At 35.0% G+C, this 18,517-nt stretch overlaps 1 protein-coding gene across 1 annotated transcript in view; it reads left to right on the top strand.

Moving 5' to 3' along the window:
- Positions 1 to 292: 292 nt before the first annotated feature.
- SEMA3E (sema domain, immunoglobulin domain (Ig), short basic domain, secreted, (semaphorin) 3E) overlaps positions 293 to 18,517 on the top strand; it is a gene marked incomplete at its 3' end in the record, with an annotated part of 299,672 nt that continues 281,447 nt past the window's right edge. The window contains exon 1 of the mRNA XM_012650119.1: positions 293 to 1,033. Coding sequence (XP_012505573.1) covers positions 919 to 1,033 — 115 coding nt within the window. The remainder of the gene's footprint in view (positions 1,034 to 18,517) is intronic.

Here is an 18,517-nt window from a genome sequence, read left to right as displayed (position 1 = left end):
ATGGAAAGAGTGGGAAAATCAATTTGAGTATTGGATAGCTACACATAGATTATTTTAAAAATGAAATTGCATCTATTCAAGGATTAATCTGGGTGAGTGAGCATTTAAAAGCCCTTTCTGACACCACATCCTTGTCTGTTACATATTCTTAAATAATCAAGCTGTTATACATCATGCCCCTCCTGATTCACCCCTCTCCTCCATCAAAAGGCGGACTTCTCTCCTCTGCTGAGTAACGTGGGGTTGGTTATAACTGGGAGGGAGGATGGGAGCAGGGCACGTGGACCAGAAATACTTCCTAGAAACAGCAAGTAGGCTGCTCAACCCTGCCTGAACTTTCCTGTAAACACAGCGCACTGACAGACGGCATCCCTGCTGGGTGGATCCTGCAACTCCTAGAGGGAATGGCACTTCTTGTTTTTAATTAGCAAGGTAAAAGGTGAATTAAAACTAGCAGTTTGGCAAGTCAGTGCAAGAGGCTGACTTCTGAGAGGCTCTGGCGAGCCAGAGGAGAAGAGCTCCACGGAGAAGGCAGCAGTGCGTGTGCTCCGTATTTTTTTTTTTTTTTCTTTTTTTCTGAATGAACCGCTCGCCTAAGTGACTAAAAAATACAGCTTCTTTCTGAATCTACCGGCTTAGTTGCTGAAGAGAGCTCTAGACAGGACATGGCTCTGAAGACGCACTCTTTGGAATGTCCTCTTGCTCCCGGCTTATAAACAACTGTCCTGAGGAAAGAAAGGTTCTACATATCCAAATACAGCCTGACAAATGGCACTTTGGAACTGTGCTTTCTGATGACAACGCGTTCGATTTCTGACAAAGCCTCTCGCACGCTGCCCCTGGAGGGAAGTCCTAAGTAAAACTCAAACCCTCCTTAAAGTGAGGAGCGGAGAGGGCTTGCAGGTTGAGCGCGGCAGCATGGCATCCGCTGGGCATATTATCACCTTGCTCCTGTGGGGTTACTTACTGGAGCTTTGGACAGGAGGTCACACAGCTGATACCTCCCACCCCCGGTTACGCCTGTCACATAAAGGTAGGTTACCTTTCCAAATCCTTTTGTTTAAAAAAAAAAGTCATTTAACATGGGTTTATGGTCTTCAAATACCCTTAAAATGCACCTGAAAAATTTTATTGTAAAACAGACCTAAGATTCTAAGTAGCTCTAATTAATATGTAATACTTATCTCATCTGAAAATAGGGAAAAATCACATGCCAATTTAGAGATGTTATTTTTGTCCTGTAAATATTAGGTTTTATTAATGAGAAGTTCACTCACTAGCAAAGGGAACAGAGGAAGGTAGGAAGCAGGTTGTAAACAGCCTTGAGAGGCTGAATGCACCAAGTTAGCAGTAGCTATTTAAATACCATTTTATGCATTATGGGAAGCAACGATGTTGGAGAAGGGCTTTAGAAATAAGGGTGCAATTTTTTTTGTTTGTTTTTTGTTTGTTTCCATAATGAGGATGAGAAGAAGAGAAAATTCCTAACGTGAAAAATGATGCCCTACCCATGATAACAAAGTCATCAGCATGATTAACAACTAATATAAATTAGCTTTCTGGCTGAATTGATTATTAGAATTCTTTTTTCTGTGTGGCAAAGCAGAATAGAGAGTTTATTGACAATCCCTGTAAACTGACTTATATTATTAGTATTCATTAATATCTATTCTTTTTAATATAAATTCGTATTGCTTTGCTGAAGATCTATCAGAGAATGTTTAAATATTTCATTCTACAATTATGTCTTGTAAAGCAACATCGTACTCATAAATAAGTGATCAAAAGATAGGTTTTGCATCAGGACCAGTAAAAGCCAGTCATGAATAGGTTTGGTGATTGCTCTTGTAAACAAACAAACAACAAACAAAACCCATGCTCTAAGAAAGTGACTTTGCTGACTTAAAAGAAATTTGGAATACATTATCAGCAAAGAAGTATTCATTATCATCAACCATTGAAACAGGTAACAGATGCAATACTGATGATTACATAAGAACAATTTTTCAACTGTGTAAGCTTTTAAATTGTCCCCCGCAGTAGAAAGAACTAAAGCTTGTATTTTCTAAATGTAAGTAGAATATTTATCAGAAGGAAAAAGGGAGACCTCAATTTTATATGACACGTTTGGCCTTTTTGTCTTTTATTGGACATCATCAGTAAATGTTGACTATAGAAATTTCTCATTTTTAGAATATTTAAAATGATGGATATTTCCAGAGTTTAAATAGATTTCCTATAACACTACCCAGTAGATTATACAAATTTAAGAAACACATTGACACTAAATTTATAAAATATTCAACCTATAGTACCCAGAATTAGCACAAATCTTTTGACTTGGGAAGATGTATCATGGTATGTATCAAAATGCCTATTTCTAAGAGAGTATGGTCAAGTATATCAAGATGTAAAAATTAGATGTGATGGAATATTGACATGTAAGGCCGTCAAAAAAACCTTATTATAAATTGATTGTTTTTGTTATGTAGACAAGTGGATAAACAGACAGTTCTGGCAAGCTACAATACTGTTATGCCTAGTGTTAACCTTTTAAACCTTATTATCAGGGTTCTTAATTTTTCATAATTCAATATCAGTATGTTTTCTAAGATGCCCCATTTTAATATTTCATAACAGAGCTTATAATTTGGTCAGCGAATACCAAAACTCTCTGATACGAGTAAATGCTAGGCATAATATTGTTACCGAGCTCATCTTCACTGTCCCTCTTAATCAAAGAAATACGTGTAACTGATTTTATGAGTGTACCATGTGGTATTGGAGTAGAACTGCTAGTATCTATGTGTACACTAGACTGAAAACTCCCCCAGAATTTCACTTTGGCTTTTCTTAACCTTTTGATTTAATGGAACTGGGTGAAAATGTTCAATATTATGCTTTTATACAGAGGCAGGTATAGGGAGAGTTACCTGAAAATAGAATGTTCTTACTTGTCAATTTATTAGCAAAATCAGCTAAGACATCATACCAGAAATATAACCTGAAGCAGCAAATGCCTACTGCACCACAAGTGCCTCAGTAAAAAGAAAAACACATATATTGTCAGAGCAGGAATATTTAATCCCACCAATACAATAGAACAGTGTATTTGCCTCTCTATACTCTGGAATTCAGGGGACATCTTAGATTCAAAAACTGTGGATAAGAGATTACAGACTAATCATTTTCTGTCTTGAATGATGTCATTAATGGTAGATTTTCCATAGTAGGTGAATTAAGATAATCAAAATAAGAGATACTGGGTATACATTATATAGCTCCTCTGCACTGTTGCCCGACTGCCAGCAGGGAAATCCTGCAGGCTCCCTGGAGGTGGCCTACTAGGTTAACACAGGGATTCTTTTCATAGCAGTGGTCTGTGCTATATGGGAGAAAGGCAAGCATTTTTCTTATATCCTCTACTTTTAAGATGGCATTTGAGAACACAAGCCTACTGTCTCTTCAGAAGAGGAGGAGAAAATGTAAGTGTCAAATACAAAGCTTGAGTTAAATTATATAAAAAATATGTTCAGAAAAAAATGTCCAGACGATTGCCCTTTTTCTCTCCCCTTCATTCTCCACTATTTCTGGAAATGATATATTCTTGAATAGAGCTTAAGATTAAAGGCAGAGAGTGAGGGAGACAAAGTAGAAAGGCAGTATAAGATATGGAACACTTTCTAGCTTATTTCCCACTGCCTTCTACCCCAATGGGATTATATTGAATTCCTCCTTCTTCTAACAGAATATCCCACTCTACCTCAATATTAAGAATATATTCTAGTTTAGGACAAGCCTAGGAGATAAAATGATGAGATGATTAGTTGAGTCAATACAAAAATCCTTCAATGTATTTTTAGTTACAAAATAAATTGGATTAACAAAAATGTGGCAAAGATCAAAATGGCAAGCTGCTGTCCTGCTCTGTGAGAATTTTTAGTCAAGATTTGAGTTGAGATTGACTATATCAGGCAAATATTTATAAGTTCATGAATAGTTATGCATTATAGCTAACCTTATCCCAACTCAATAGAGTAATATTGGTGTGATTAATACAAAATTATAATATCCTGCCCCAAGGTTTTCCTTGAAAAATGACTATGATCCTCATGACAGAAATCAAGGAAAGAGAAAATGAGGGGAGAAGAGTCCTGGTGGATTTAGCCACTTCCCTGTGTTGATATCTGTTCTCTCCTTATCTTTCACCATCCTGCAAATGAGGTTACAGGGAAGGCAAAAATAACTTTCTTGATAATGGAGCTCAAAGAAGAGAAAACAAATGAGCAAAGACCCATGTCAAAGAAGAAATACCAGTGCACATGGAAAGCCCCAGAAATTCAATCAAGGGAGCTTGGCAGATGGCGTAGGTGTTTGAAGTTCCAGTGAGGAAGGGTGCAACTGCAGAAGCCAAGAAGAATGGCTGCTTAAGCAGAAAATGTTCTCCTAGGATGGCTGGTGAAGAGACTGTTAAAGAAACGCAAGGATATAGCAGAAGACCATTTCGAAAATATGTTGACATTATAAATGTAGATTTAAGCATTGAATATATATCCATACATATAGAATGTGTGATAGAAAGTGTTAATTAGTGTATCTGTATTTGGGTGTTATAACCAATTAAATGCAGATTTGTCATAGTTCAGAGAGCTCAGGATTGAAGTCAGAGGCCCCTACTCCAGCTCTATTCCTCCCACTTACAATAATGATAACTGTGCGAACCATGGTTTCCTCAGTTTGAATATTGGGATAGTAATGGTGCTTTGCCTGTATACTTCACTAGGTTTTTGAGAGGGCCAAGTGGAGCAACAATGTCTATGAATGCACTTCATAACCTAAAAATTATTTATATTATTAATGATTTTGAAGACTGATATAAATTGAGAATGTTGGAAGAAAACCTGTCTTAAAGAAAAAAACCCTTGGGAATGGCATGAGCTTGGAGTTCAACAATGCTAAGATAATGCTCATACAGAAGACAGGAGAAGTTGGTCTTAAATGCCATAAAAATATATGGTTTATCCTGATAGATAGCATTCATTCTAAATCTCATCTTCTATATCTTTGACCTCTAGCTATAATAACTTACAAAATGATTACATCATCCATGTATTTTTTTTCCCAAGATTCATTCATCACCAATATTTTTTTTGCTGTAAAAGTGTACATATATCCATTTATTACACACATTCACGCTACAACGCACATTTGGAATTCTATTTTTAAGAAAAAATTGACATAGAATTCTAGAAGAGCATAATGTTAAATAAATGTTTTGAATGATGATGCTAGAGGCCGTGGTATTTATTTTTTATCCAGGTCAACTAAAGAACAAGGCAGTGACTGAGCCAGTTTTTCCTGACCCACCTCATAGCTTTGGTTTCTCAGCCAGTAATTAGGTATTATCAATAGTGACATTAGTCACACATCCCTGTGTGTTAATAAATAAAAACTGGTCATAGGACATGATTCATAAACATAGTAGTTAAATAGGACCCCGGAGTAAACACTAACCTACAAGCCCAGAATTCCATCAGGAAGAGTAAATGAGAATTAAGTGCTGAATTTATTTAGAAACAGATTATATTAAAAAAAATCACCGAGTAAGATGTGAGGAATTACAATATGTTTTATTGAGTTTGTTTAACACAAAATATGCTTTCTGTAGAGGAAGTCTATGTAAGAATTCCAGATAGTGTTATTCTTTGTATTAAATGTTTTTATGTTTGCTACAGACAAAAATTGTCCGTGCGTCACGTAAGTGCATCTGGATATACAAAAGTCCCTGAATGGTTCTATGAATTATTTAGTTCTTATCTGGATGTTGCATAGCACAGTGGGAAAACAGTTATCCTTTAGTATAGAAATAGGGTGGGGGGAGGTCAGGGTTAGAAAAAGCAACAAATGGAATTTATAAATGAACTGGGCCAATTTTGGACTAGAAAATTTAGTCATGAAAAACCAGTTTTTAAAAGTTTTATGAGGGCTGTATTCTATACATATTATCAATATCGGTTCTTGAGTAATAAGTATATTCAATAGTTATGATGTTATAATGCAATATTTTTTCAAAAATTTATGTTGCCATCTTGTTATTTTGCTGTCCATGTCATATTTGTCATTTAGCCTGAAAGTATTTCATAGAGAGGGCCTCTCTTTCTTTCTGGGATGAGATCACTTGGTGGCCTCAGTTCTACAATCACATAGTAAAGCATCAAACCATCAGATTGGTTGTTACTGGTGCAAATTATTGTTAACAGTCTGCTCAGTCAGTTTTATTTCATCAAAGACGTCTACAGGAATCATTGTTGGTACTTCTTAGTGGGAGAGTGTGCAAAGATTTTCTACTTTATCTTTGTATGTAAAACTCTTTCAGTGGTTTAGTAGAGGAATTTAGTCTGCAGGAATCCAGAAATATCACTTTGCATGCATGCATGCCCCTTCATACGTAACCACCACAGTGTTAAAGTGGTCTTGTAAATTCAGTCTCAGAGAGTTAAAAATAAAACAAGATTGAAATGATAGCACTTATAACATTTTCCAAAGGGTACAGAAATAAGATTGAGATTATTTTCTTGGTTTCAATAGTCAGGGCCACAATATTGTTAGTAGTTTTTAGTGTAAGATCTGACATTTTGTAATACTCTATACATTATACAAAGGATGATGGTTATTTTAATAATTGTTTTTTTCACAATAAAGTTTTAAATAACATTTGAAGCATAAGAGAAACTACTAATATCATTAGTTATTCCTTAGCTTTAAGCAAGCATTATTCTTTATACTAATCATAAAGATGATGATAATGAGACTGAATATTTTATAGTCTGTATATTCTGGAATAGGAATGAAAAGGATAGATCAATACCACATTTAAACCAAGTGTTACAGTCTCTGATACTGAGAGAATATTTTTGGTCAAAGAAAGTGATGATTTCAAGAACAGACACTTCTGTGGAATTGATAACTTGCCTTTATATGGCCTTGTGGTGGCCAAGGCAATTGATTACTCAAGAAGTTTTCAGCCTGTCTTAGTTCTAGTCCCTAGCTTAGGATATTCCCCCCATATGGCTCCTTTGCCCTGGTAATCTTACCTTCCCACAACTGGTATGGAAAAATAAAAGAGAAATCTATTCACTTGCCTGATTTCTGGGGCTCAGGAATTTGTTTGACTTCCATCCCTGGCAACTAAACTCTCAGCCATTACCGCTCTCTGCTCAAGGACTTAGCTCATAGCCTTGGCACAGGAAACACAGAAAGTAGTTTAGGCCCAGGTATTACAAAACACTCTCACATTCTAATTTCAGTGGACTGAAATCCTAGACTTTGGATGAAGCATGTCTAATCTGATTCTGGCTTCTAGCTGTGTGGCATAAGCAAGTTACTTATGTTTTCTGAGTATGAATTTTCTCCTCTTTAAAATAGTGTAACATTTGCAGAACTTTGAAAGGTTTGCATGAGATAATGCAAATTAATGTGGCAGAATACTTAACCCTTAGGTAGCTTTTCATAAATTACTCAATGAATCAGAAGAGGTTCAGAGAGAATTAGTCCATGTTGGTTTCCTTTTTTATTCTAAAAGCAATCATGAGCTAATTATTAACTTATAACTTACAATGAAGGAAGATCCTTAATTATCACCGATTTTTACTTAAAAGTGAAGATTTTCCTCCATGAAAGCCAGCTCGTATTACAGTAGATGACTACAAGAAACAAGGGAAATTGGTGTCTCTCATGTTTGTAAGTAATCATAGAATTATTTCATTCATAATTTAAGGAAAGTTGAAAATTTATCTGAAGACACCTTGGAGACAACAGACCAAATTCACAAAATAAACAATTACTAACAAAGGTCATTGTAGATGCAGCTTTGTAGAGCACAATAGAAATGGTATTACTAGGGCCAGACCACACTGCCTAAATTTAAACAGTGTGCTGTAAGAAGCTGTCAGCTCAGCATGTGGTATTTGCTTGGAAAGTGAAAGAAAGCCTTCCCTTAGATGAACAGACAAGTTACCTGGTGCTGTACACAATTCCTGATACTTACAAGGTGTTCAATAAATGCTCATTGACTGAGTATATGAATTAAACAAAATGATTTGGTGCTGTTTTTTCACAGGAAAATATGATAGGGGAGGGGTAAGAAGGGATACAAAGGAAACTAAGGAATCCTGGAAAACTATTTATGGCTCCTTTGGTAAAACATACATTAGAAGAAGGGCTGGGGCTTTCTCTCTATTCACCTTCTTTCTCCTCAGTGCTGCATTTAGAGAAACAGCTGGGGCCTCCAGATGTCCTCCTGACACATCGGCCATATTCTCTCATCTATAGTGAGTCTTCTCTTCCTCCTCCTCCTCTTCCTCCTTCTATCTACTTTTCAGTGCAGTTGTCATTCCTGGGTTATCACCACACCCCCGCCCTGTCTCTTATTCCTTCCTTCTTTGACTGCCCCTTTTTGTGGTTGACACCACTTCTCCTCTCTTTCTCTCTTCCCCTAGTTCTTTTCCAGATAGATACTTTTCACTTCTTCCCCACCGTAAGCCAAAAATGGAAAGAAAACATATTTGTAATGGACGATATATATTCATTCACTTCAGGTTACCTTCACCATTGTTTCATTTTTGCTGTCTAATACAATGAAAGAAAACAAGATCTTTGAATTAAAAAAACTTTATATTCATTAGACATTTAAAATTTGTTGAAATCCATGACTTAGGAAATAATGAAATATTCAATAAATAGCTTACTAGCCACCTGGACAACGTATCTCTTTCTCTAGCCTGTATTTCTGGAGGGAAGCGGATGCTCACGGGCACCGTGAGACTGTGGCAATTGGAGAGGAGAGGGACTAGTGCCCTGAGCAGGAGAGAGCAGAGCCTGCCAGCCACGCTAATCAGTAGCTACACTTGAATTAAGAGTTGGTTAAAATATTATTGATGTAAATCTATCTATTTCTATGCAGTTTGGGTTTGTTTTCTCTGTGTTTTGAGTTCCAACTCAGGGAAACCAGAATAAAAAGGGGGTTTTATTTACAGGACAGAGCAGGTGAACAGCATCCCTAAGAATAATTCTCAGTGGTGATTTTAGGTAGCCAGATCACCTCCAGAACCAGAAAAGAAGAGCAGCAAAGAAAATGGGAACAAAAGAGGAAGAAAATAGAGGTCAGCTGGGGACACTGACTCTTTCCCTCTTGACCAATTCCTTCCCAGGAAATGATGGCAGCTGAGGAGGGCTTTAAGTTTCAAAATACACAGTGGAACCGAAGTCGAATAGGAAATGTGCTCACAGCGTGGCACATACCTGTTAATTCCTCCTGATTCCTCTTTTCCTAACACTGAGTCCAAAAGTTTATTATGAATTACATGATTTCTCAGGTCCTTTCCAATTCTAGAATGTGGGACTCCTTTCTTCTCCTTACCAGACCTCAGAAGTGTTTTGGAGAAACACTTTTAAAAATTTTATTAGGAGACAGCATGTTGTAGTGGCAAGGGTGTGGACTCACAATTTTTTACTCCTAGGTTTGAATATGTAGCCTATCTTATTCTGCTGTCTTATTCTTGCTAAATCATTGAACTTCTGAGGCTTACTCCTCATAATTATAAAGAGACTAATGAACACTGTCCATCTCATGTGACTTTCAGAAAACAGGAGGCAGGAGGATCGCTTGAGCCCATTCAGTTTAAATGAATCATGTAGATGGATTATATAGTGTTTTATAACATTTTCTAATTTATGTAATTATCGTTATATTTTAAGTTCCTTGAGGATAAGGAGTATTGTTTTGTAAGATCCTTGTGGACAGAATAAAATTACTTATTCAAGTGATTCCTAAAGCCTACAATTACAGGCTAAGTGTTTGGTAGCTACTGAATTTAAAAAAAAAAAAAAGCCTTTTTTTTTTCAGTGGGCCTCCATTTTATAGTCAGAGTGACGACATTATAAAGGCTAACTTTATTTTTGTAAGAGACAGAGCTACTCCTAAATAATTCACCTGAAGGGAAGGCTGGCTTGGATTTCATTTCAAAGGAGATGATGTTACTGTGGTTTTCATCTGCCCCTCTTCCAAGCTAGGGGCCGAGAGGGGATGGAAGCTGGGGTTAAACCAATGCTACATAAAATGTAGTCCGCGGATTGGCAGCATCAGCATCCGCTGGGAGCTGCTGAATCAGACCAACTGAATCAATAATCCTAGGGCTCAGGAATCTCCGTTTTCACAAGCCTTCTGGGTGATCCTTAATGCACACTCAAGTATGAGAAATTCTGAGCTAGGTGTGGGGGAAGAATCTTCACTGTCATGTCACCTTTTTCATCTTTCCCCCTTTAGATTCATCACCTAGATTAAGGGTCATCTATTCAAATGTCCAAATGATAGCCTTGGTCTTCATAAATATACTTAGATTCATACATATCTAATCTCTTTTTTTTTTTTTTTTTTTGAGACAGAGTCTCACTCTGTTGCCCAGGCTAGAGTACCATGGTGTCAGCCCAGCTCACGGCAACCTCAAACTGCCAGGCTCAAGCAATCCTCCTGCCTCAGCCTCCCCGAGTAGCTGGGACTATAGGTGCACTCCACCAGGCCTGGTTAATTTTTTCTATTTTTAGTAGAGACGGAGTCTCGCTCTTGCTCAGGCTGGTCTTGAACCCCTGACCTCAAGTGATCCTCCCACCTTGGCCTCCCAGAGTGCTAGGATTACAGGTGTGAGCACCGCGCGAGGCCCATACATATCTAATCATAATGCCATTATCTACCTATTATTTTTCTAGTACATATGATGTGTATATAGTTATTGATCACAATTTAGCCATGTACTTTAAATCTATTTTAAATGATTATTGATGGTGTAAATTGGGGCATGTCCTGCTATGATCAAGTTCTGATGAGAAAACATCCAATATTGGTTGATTGTGGAAAAGCATTTTGTAAAATTCCAAAACTCTTTCATCTCTTAATGAGAAGTTTTCCTAGACTAATAAAATTAGGATGTTACTCACCACTTTGTCCTTTTTATTATACATAATGATTCTTTGCCTTCAGGGATTTAGGAGCTTCTATACATTTTTAAGAAAGATTTGTTCGTTCATTCATTCACTTATTCCATGAGTATGTGTTCAGCTTCTTGGGTGCTTTAGGTGCTGAACATCATGCTAAAATTTTAAGAATAAAAAACACAGTTTTGTAAATGTAATATGATATCCTGATTGCAATCCTGGGATAGTAAAGGTAACAACTAAGAAAATCTGAATAAAGTATGGATTTTCATTAATAATAATATATTGACATTGTTTCATTAAATCTCATAAATGTACCATACTATTGTAAGTTGTTAATAATAGAGGAAACTACGTATAGGTATATGGCAACTCTCTGTACTAACTTCATAACTTCTCTGTAATTCTGGAACAATTCTAAAATAAGAAGTTTAACATATGCACACACAGCCTTGACACAGAGGCTATTCCCAACAAGCTTTAAGATCTAATTGTAAAAGGAGACAATTCATAATAAAGCAGGGTGATTTTTATATCCTAAGGGTTAATACTGGGTGCTATGGAAGTGTGGAGTTGAGACTGAAAAGAGAACCAAAGCCCAGTCTTGAAGATTCATGGGAGGAGCCTGGACAAGAAGCTATGAGCAAATTAGCTATGTCTTATTCTGCCTCGCACTATCCTGCCATGTACCCACAGTCATCCCACTGCACATAATGCACTGTATCCTCCCAGAAATTAACTTATTTCCACTGGTTCCTGACTCTACTACATGCGCTAGTATCACACGTGTTCTTTATTCATGCTAAATTAAATTGCCCCCATTTCTATATGGCTTTGAGGAATTCTCACTTTCTTTGTATGACTAATATATGATTACTGCACATTCACAAGTAAATCCCGAAATTTTTGAAGGTAGTTATATTGCATCTTATTGTTTAAATTCTTAAAATCTAATGAACTTAGGCACTTGATATATTTTATCTATCGCATTTAATATATAGATTTTAATTTCTGTATCTATTCACGTTAGCATTACCAATCCTAATTCTTTTGCTAGATGCCACATACAAATATGTATGATCCTAACAGAAATGGCAGCAAATGAAATAATGGGGTTAGGGGAAGCATTTAGAAGACAAGAAAAGGGCTGAGAATATTTTTCCTCTGCCCCTTTTCTAAAACATTAGCACTAGTTTGGCTTCAAGTCTTCTATTGTAAAAGTTCTGAAGAGAAATCCAGATGTGCTTTAAAATTATTCAGAAAATATCTGTATATTATTGAAAGATACAGTTTGAGGTTTTGATGGAAGGTTGTATGAATTCATCTGGACCATTCATATGATTGTTGTCACGGTTTACTCATCTTTTCTTATTCGCTCCAGTTGTGTCCTCCCAATGTCCAGTTTAACATCAGATTCATTTCTACAGTGATGAACTATGAAGAAACAGAGACAAGGAACTAATACATGAAAACCGTGATGAAGCAGAAAGCAAAGAAAGTCAGAACTGTGAAAAAGTAATAACTTACCTAACATCTTTGTTTTTGAGAAATGCCCTAGACGACCAAAGCAAAAGTTCTTTTGGTTTTGTTTTTGTCAGTTTGTCTCTATGCAAAGGTTGTTTGATAAATAATTTGACCATGTTGTCTTTCATTTATCATTTTAAAAGCACAATTATTAGTAATTAACAGTGAGAAGAAAAAGCAATAGTTATAAATTTTCTAATTATACTAGTTTATGCAAGGTATTTTACTTTGTTTATCAACCTAAGTTATTTGAAAAAGAACTTATAAAAATTTAATTTTACTAAGATTTTATTATATCTATAAGCCATGCAAAAATGTTTTGTTATGTATTTACTTAATTTTTCAAAATCAATTGACAATATACTTGAAATACTATATCCTTAAGTTATTTTTTTCTTTTTGGCACCATAATATAATTAATCAAATATAATACGCTTAACACAAAACCGTAAACTTATAGATATAAACAAAACTATCAAAAGTAAAGTCAATTCAGAGGAAAGCACACAGTTGTCACTGTCCCTTACCACTATAAGCAGTAAATAAAAATAGAAATGGGAAGCACTTGATTATTTTATTTTTAGAAACTAAGGTCAAGTTGTCAAAAGAAATGTAGAGAAATCCTAATTTCTTCTTGCATATTCTGTGCAAAGCAAAAATAATATATTTTTTAAATGTTGGTAAAAATAATGAAAAGTAAAAATGACTTTTTAAAAACAGCTCTATTTTTGATAAAGCTGACATAGTTTATTTTTCCTTAGTTTATTTACCAAGCAAAATAAAAAAATAAATAAACAAAAAAAGAACATATAAAAGAAAAGAAATTTCAAGCTTGACATTATCACAATGCGTAAGTGTTACACATATTTCTGGTCAGATGAATGGTAACTGACAAATACTTTATAATTGGTTAGAATGAGTACTAGAATATTGAGCTTGCTGTCAGTTTAGGTTCTATATAAACTTGAGTTAACCATATGGTATGTTCTTAGAATAGCCACATCACCCATATTCAAAATGTAAATTAAAAAGAAAAAGAAAAACTTTTTTAAAAGTCAAATGTTATAGTTTTAGTTGTTGGGATACTCAATTATCCAAATCATTGTACATTTCCATTAATATGGGAAAGCAAACATTTCCTTTTTATTTTGTCCAGTAAGAAGAAAGAGGAAGAAAGGGCTGTGAAATATGGGAATGGATTTCAAACAATACTGATTTTATTACTATATTGTTTCAGCGATGAGAAGTTAATGTTTAAACTTCTACAACACATTAATATGTTTTGATTTCCTTGTAATTCCCCAAAGCAAAATTCCTTTGTAATAATATTTACATAACCATAATAAGAATAAAAATATTATAGTTAAGTCATTTATGTCTATAATTAAAAGAATATCATTATATTTTTTAGAAGTAAGACAAAAGTTACGTGCCGGGCACTGCTTTTGACAGATTTTTTTACCAAATGTTTTTTACTTGCTCCAACGTATGTATGCCCAAACTGAAGTCTGATATATTTTAGGATTACAGAAGGATTGTTCATATCTGGAGAAAAAGAGAGAGTTCTTAAAGACTTAAAAATCAATAAAATTGGACAAGAATAAAAGTGCAAAATAAAATTAGGGAGTCAATACTGAGAAGGTGGCCTACATGCTAATAAAAGTTATCAATCACAAACACATTAGGTACCTTTTAAAGTATTGGTCTCCGGGGACAAAAAATAAATATAATACTAATATTTTATTATATGCAGTTATGTTTGGAATGCATAATTGTTTATTAGACATCTATATTTTTAGATTAGTCAACATATAATAACAGCAATATGTTGTTTTAAGTTAGGAATGCTATTTGTCCTTTTAGTCTGCTAATTTATACCCATTGGATAGTTAGAACAGACCTTGGTATTGCTTCATTTTTGCATGTCCAGAATACTGGTAATATGAGAACACGGATACAAAATTGCCATTGGCTAAGTTTTTCCACAGGTGGAAAGAAAAAAATACTTGGCAGCAAAGGCACTACTGCGGGGCATGCTCTCCCCAGAATGGTCTGTGTAACATTGCAATTCTGTTGCTGAGAGCACTGCTGCATTTCACTCTGCGACTCCCTCAGCCAGGCTCTGAGTTTCCATTCACACTGCTAGCCACGGAAATTTCCCTTTGTCTTCACTATTTTTTTTTCCTTTTAACAAATAGGCCCAGCTGCTACTGCAGCCGGTGGCCCACACTCCCCCATACTGCTCTTGCTGAGGATGGCAGCCAGAGTAAAGAATAACAGCTGGGATTGGCTTACTTTGGCATCTAAATAATTTTGGGTGGGTCCTTTCCTAACTTTATTATTTCATTTAATTTTATAATCTTTCCTTCTGCTGAATCAAAAAAAATATGTAAATTATGTTTTTCTAAATGTTTTCCTCGTCTGGCTATGACTTTCTTATACCTGGCTGCTCAGAAAAGCAAATTGGTTCATTCTGCACAATTGTTTTTTTTTTTTTCAATTTTAAGTGCAGTTTAGGAAAGAAATGTTCTAAAAACGAATTTATTAGTGTAATCTTGGACATATTACTTAACCTTTCTTTGACTAAAAGAGGTGTATAATAAATAGCACTTTCTCATTTGTTATAATAAGAATTAAATCAAAAAACTTTTAAGGTATTTAGAATAGTGCCTGGCACATAGTAATTGCTACTGCATAGGTGTTTGACAGACAGAAAGAGCAAGAGGAAGAGGGAAAGAGAGCATGGTGCAGAGAGGGAGAGAGAGGGGAGGGAGGAAACAGAGGGAAGGAGGGAGGAGTAACTGCTGAATGGAAAAACTAATACTTGCACTTACGTTACTAAGACCAATGCCACACACTTCGTATTTTATCTATCTTGTTCAAACAAACAAACAAAAATTCACTAATTAGAAAAAGACAGTAAGTAGTTTAGGGAAGCTTATGTAATTTTACCCAAATAGGAGTATTTTATTGAAAGTAGGAATTTTAGTGAATACTGCCCACTCTGTGGAGTAATTATGTCCATGGCCCCCAAACAGGTGGTTACACATGTTTATCATTTTGAATTTATGCATTTTCATGGAAAAGGAAATCACTGCCTGACAAGGAAGTCCATTCCATTTTTTAATAGTATAGTGAAGAGTGACGACTTGCCTACCTAATCCCACATTGGATTTACTATGTCTCCTTAGTTTTAGCTCTTTCCTTTAATGCCACCAGGACATAAGTCAGGATAGACCCCCAAATATTTAAAGATCGTTATCATGCCCTTATGTCATGGGTGAATATTCCCATATCTTGACTGCGCTGTCAGTATTCTGGTCATGCTCCTGTTTGTTAATGCATTCTTAAAATCGAGCACCGCAATTTATACTCCAGAGATGCCTGCCTTGTTCACAGAACACTGGTGCTGTTAACTGGTGACTTGTGTTTATTAAAGCCACCTGAGTTGACAGCAGCTTATTTAGCAAATATGCCATCCTATTCCTTTATGTTGAGATTGCTGTCAGCCCTTCTAAGGGTTTTCTCATAGACTCTGTTAAGCCAGCCCTTTCCTTCATTTCATGCATATGGTTTATTTGTTGAAGTTAAGGTAAATCGTCTTCTACTCTCTCCAATCTAGAATGTGCATAAGCATAATAACAACATGCTGTGCCCTGGAAAAGACATGAGCTCCGGAGTGAGACATCCCTACATTCAAGATCTGGTTCTGCTACTGTGTGTCCTTCCTTAATTTGCTTAAAATCATTTTCCACATTTATTGTCTTTAGGAAACCAGCTATTTGCATTAGTTGTAGAAATTCCTTTAAATTATTTTTAAAAATTTTAAATACTCATTTTATGGGCTCTTTTTAAAATGTCAGTATTTGGTGAAGTATAACATACAGTTAAGATAATTTTTTTATTAAACTATATAAAATATATGCTTCTGGCTTTCATGGAAGATATAGACCAGTAAATGTCATTGCTGGTTTCCTTTATAAATATTATAAAATTGTTTACATACTTATGGTAAATGAAAAGCTAAGCATATTCTGTGCAAAGCAAAAATAATATATTTTTTAAATGTTGGTAAAAATAATGAAAAGTAAAAATGACTTTTTAAAAACAGCTCTATTTTTGATAAAGCTGACATAGTTTATTTTTCCTTAGTTTACTTACCAAGCAAAATAAAAAAATAAATAAACAAAAAAAGAACATATAAAAGAAAAGAAATTTCAAGCTTGACATTATCACAATGCGTAAGTGTTACACATATTTCTGGTCAGATGAATGGTAACTGACAAATACTTTATAATTGGTTAGAATGAGTACTAGAATATTGAGCTTGCTGTCAGTTTAGGTTCTATATAAACTTGAGTTAACCATATGGTATGTTCTTAGAATAGCCACATCACCCATATTCAAAATGTAAATTAAAAAGAAAAAGAAAAACTTTTTTAAAAGTCAAATGTTATAGTTTTAGTTGTTGGGATACTCAATTATCCAAATCATTGTACATTTCCATTAATATGGGAAAGCAAACATTTCCTTTTTATTTTGTCCAGTAAGAAGAAAGAGGAAGAAAGGGCTGTGAAATATGGGAATGGATTTCAAACAATACTGATTTTATTACTATATTGTTTCAGCGATGAGAAGTTAATGTTTAAACTTCTACAACACATTAATATGTTTTGATTTCCTTGTAATTCCCCAAAGCAAAATTCCTTTGTAATAATATTTACATAACCATAATAAGAATAAAAATATTATAGTTAAGTCATTTATGTCTATAATTAAAAGAATATCATTATATTTTTTAGAAGTAAGACAAAAGTTACGTGCCGGGCACTGCTTTTGACAGATTTTTTTACCAAATGTTTTTTACTTGCTCCAACGTATGTATGCCCAAACTGAAGTCTGATATATTTTAGGATTACAGAAGGATTGTTCATATCTGGAGAAAAAGAGAGAGTTCTTAAAGACTTAAAAATCAATAAAATTGGACAAGAATAAAAGTGCAAAATAAAATTAGGGAGTCAATACTGAGAAGGTGGCCTACATGCTAATAAAAGTTATCAATCACAAACACATTAGGTACCTTTTAAAGTATTGGTCTCCGGGGACAAAAAATAAATATAATACTAATATTTTATTATATGCAGTTATGTTTGGAATGCATAATTGTTTATTAGACATCTATATTTTTAGATTAGTCAACATATAATAACAGCAATATGTTGTTTTAAGTTAGGAATGCTATTTGTCCTTTTAGTCTGCTAATTTATACCCATTGGATAGTTAGAACAGACCTTGGTATTGCTTCATTTTTGCATGTCCAGAATACTGGTAATATGAGAACACGGATACAAAATTGCCATTGGCTAAGTTTTTCCACAGGTGGAAAGAAAAAAATACTTGGCAGCAAAGGCACTACTGCGGGGCATGCTCTCCCCAGAATGGTCTGTGTAACATTGCAATTCTGTTGCTGAGAGCACTGCTGCATTTCACTCTGCGACTCCCTCAGCCAGGCTCTGAGTTTCCATTCACACTGCTAGCCACGGAAATTTCCCTTTGTCTTCACTATTTTTTTTTCCTTTTAACAAATAGGCCCAGCTGCTACTGCAGCCGGTGGCCCACACTCCCCCATACTGCTCTTGCTGAGGATGGCAGCCAGAGTAAAGAATAACAGCTGGGATTGGCTTACTTTGGCATCTAAATAATTTTGGGTGGGTCCTTTCCTAACTTTATTATTTCATTTAATTTTATAATCTTTCCTTCTGCTGAATCAAAAAAAATATGTAAATTATGTTTTTCTAAATGTTTTCCTCGTCTGGCTATGACTTTCTTATACCTGGCTGCTCAGAAAAGCAAATTGGTTCATTCTGCACAATTGTTTTTTTTTTTTTCAATTTTAAGTGCAGTTTAGGAAAGAAATGTTCTAAAAACGAATTTATTAGTGTAATCTTGGACATATTACTTAACCTTTCTTTGACTAAAAGAGGTGTATAATAAATAGCACTTT

Source organism: Propithecus coquereli, unplaced genomic scaffold (genome assembly GCF_000956105.1).
Source record: "Propithecus coquereli isolate 6110/MARCELLA unplaced genomic scaffold, Pcoq_1.0 Scaffold312, whole genome shotgun sequence".
In the NCBI taxonomy this organism is placed as follows: Eukaryota; Metazoa; Chordata; class Mammalia; order Primates; family Indriidae; genus Propithecus; species Propithecus coquereli.
The sequence above is the reverse complement of the archived record's forward strand: the minus strand, read 5'-3'. Positions and strand labels throughout refer to the sequence as shown.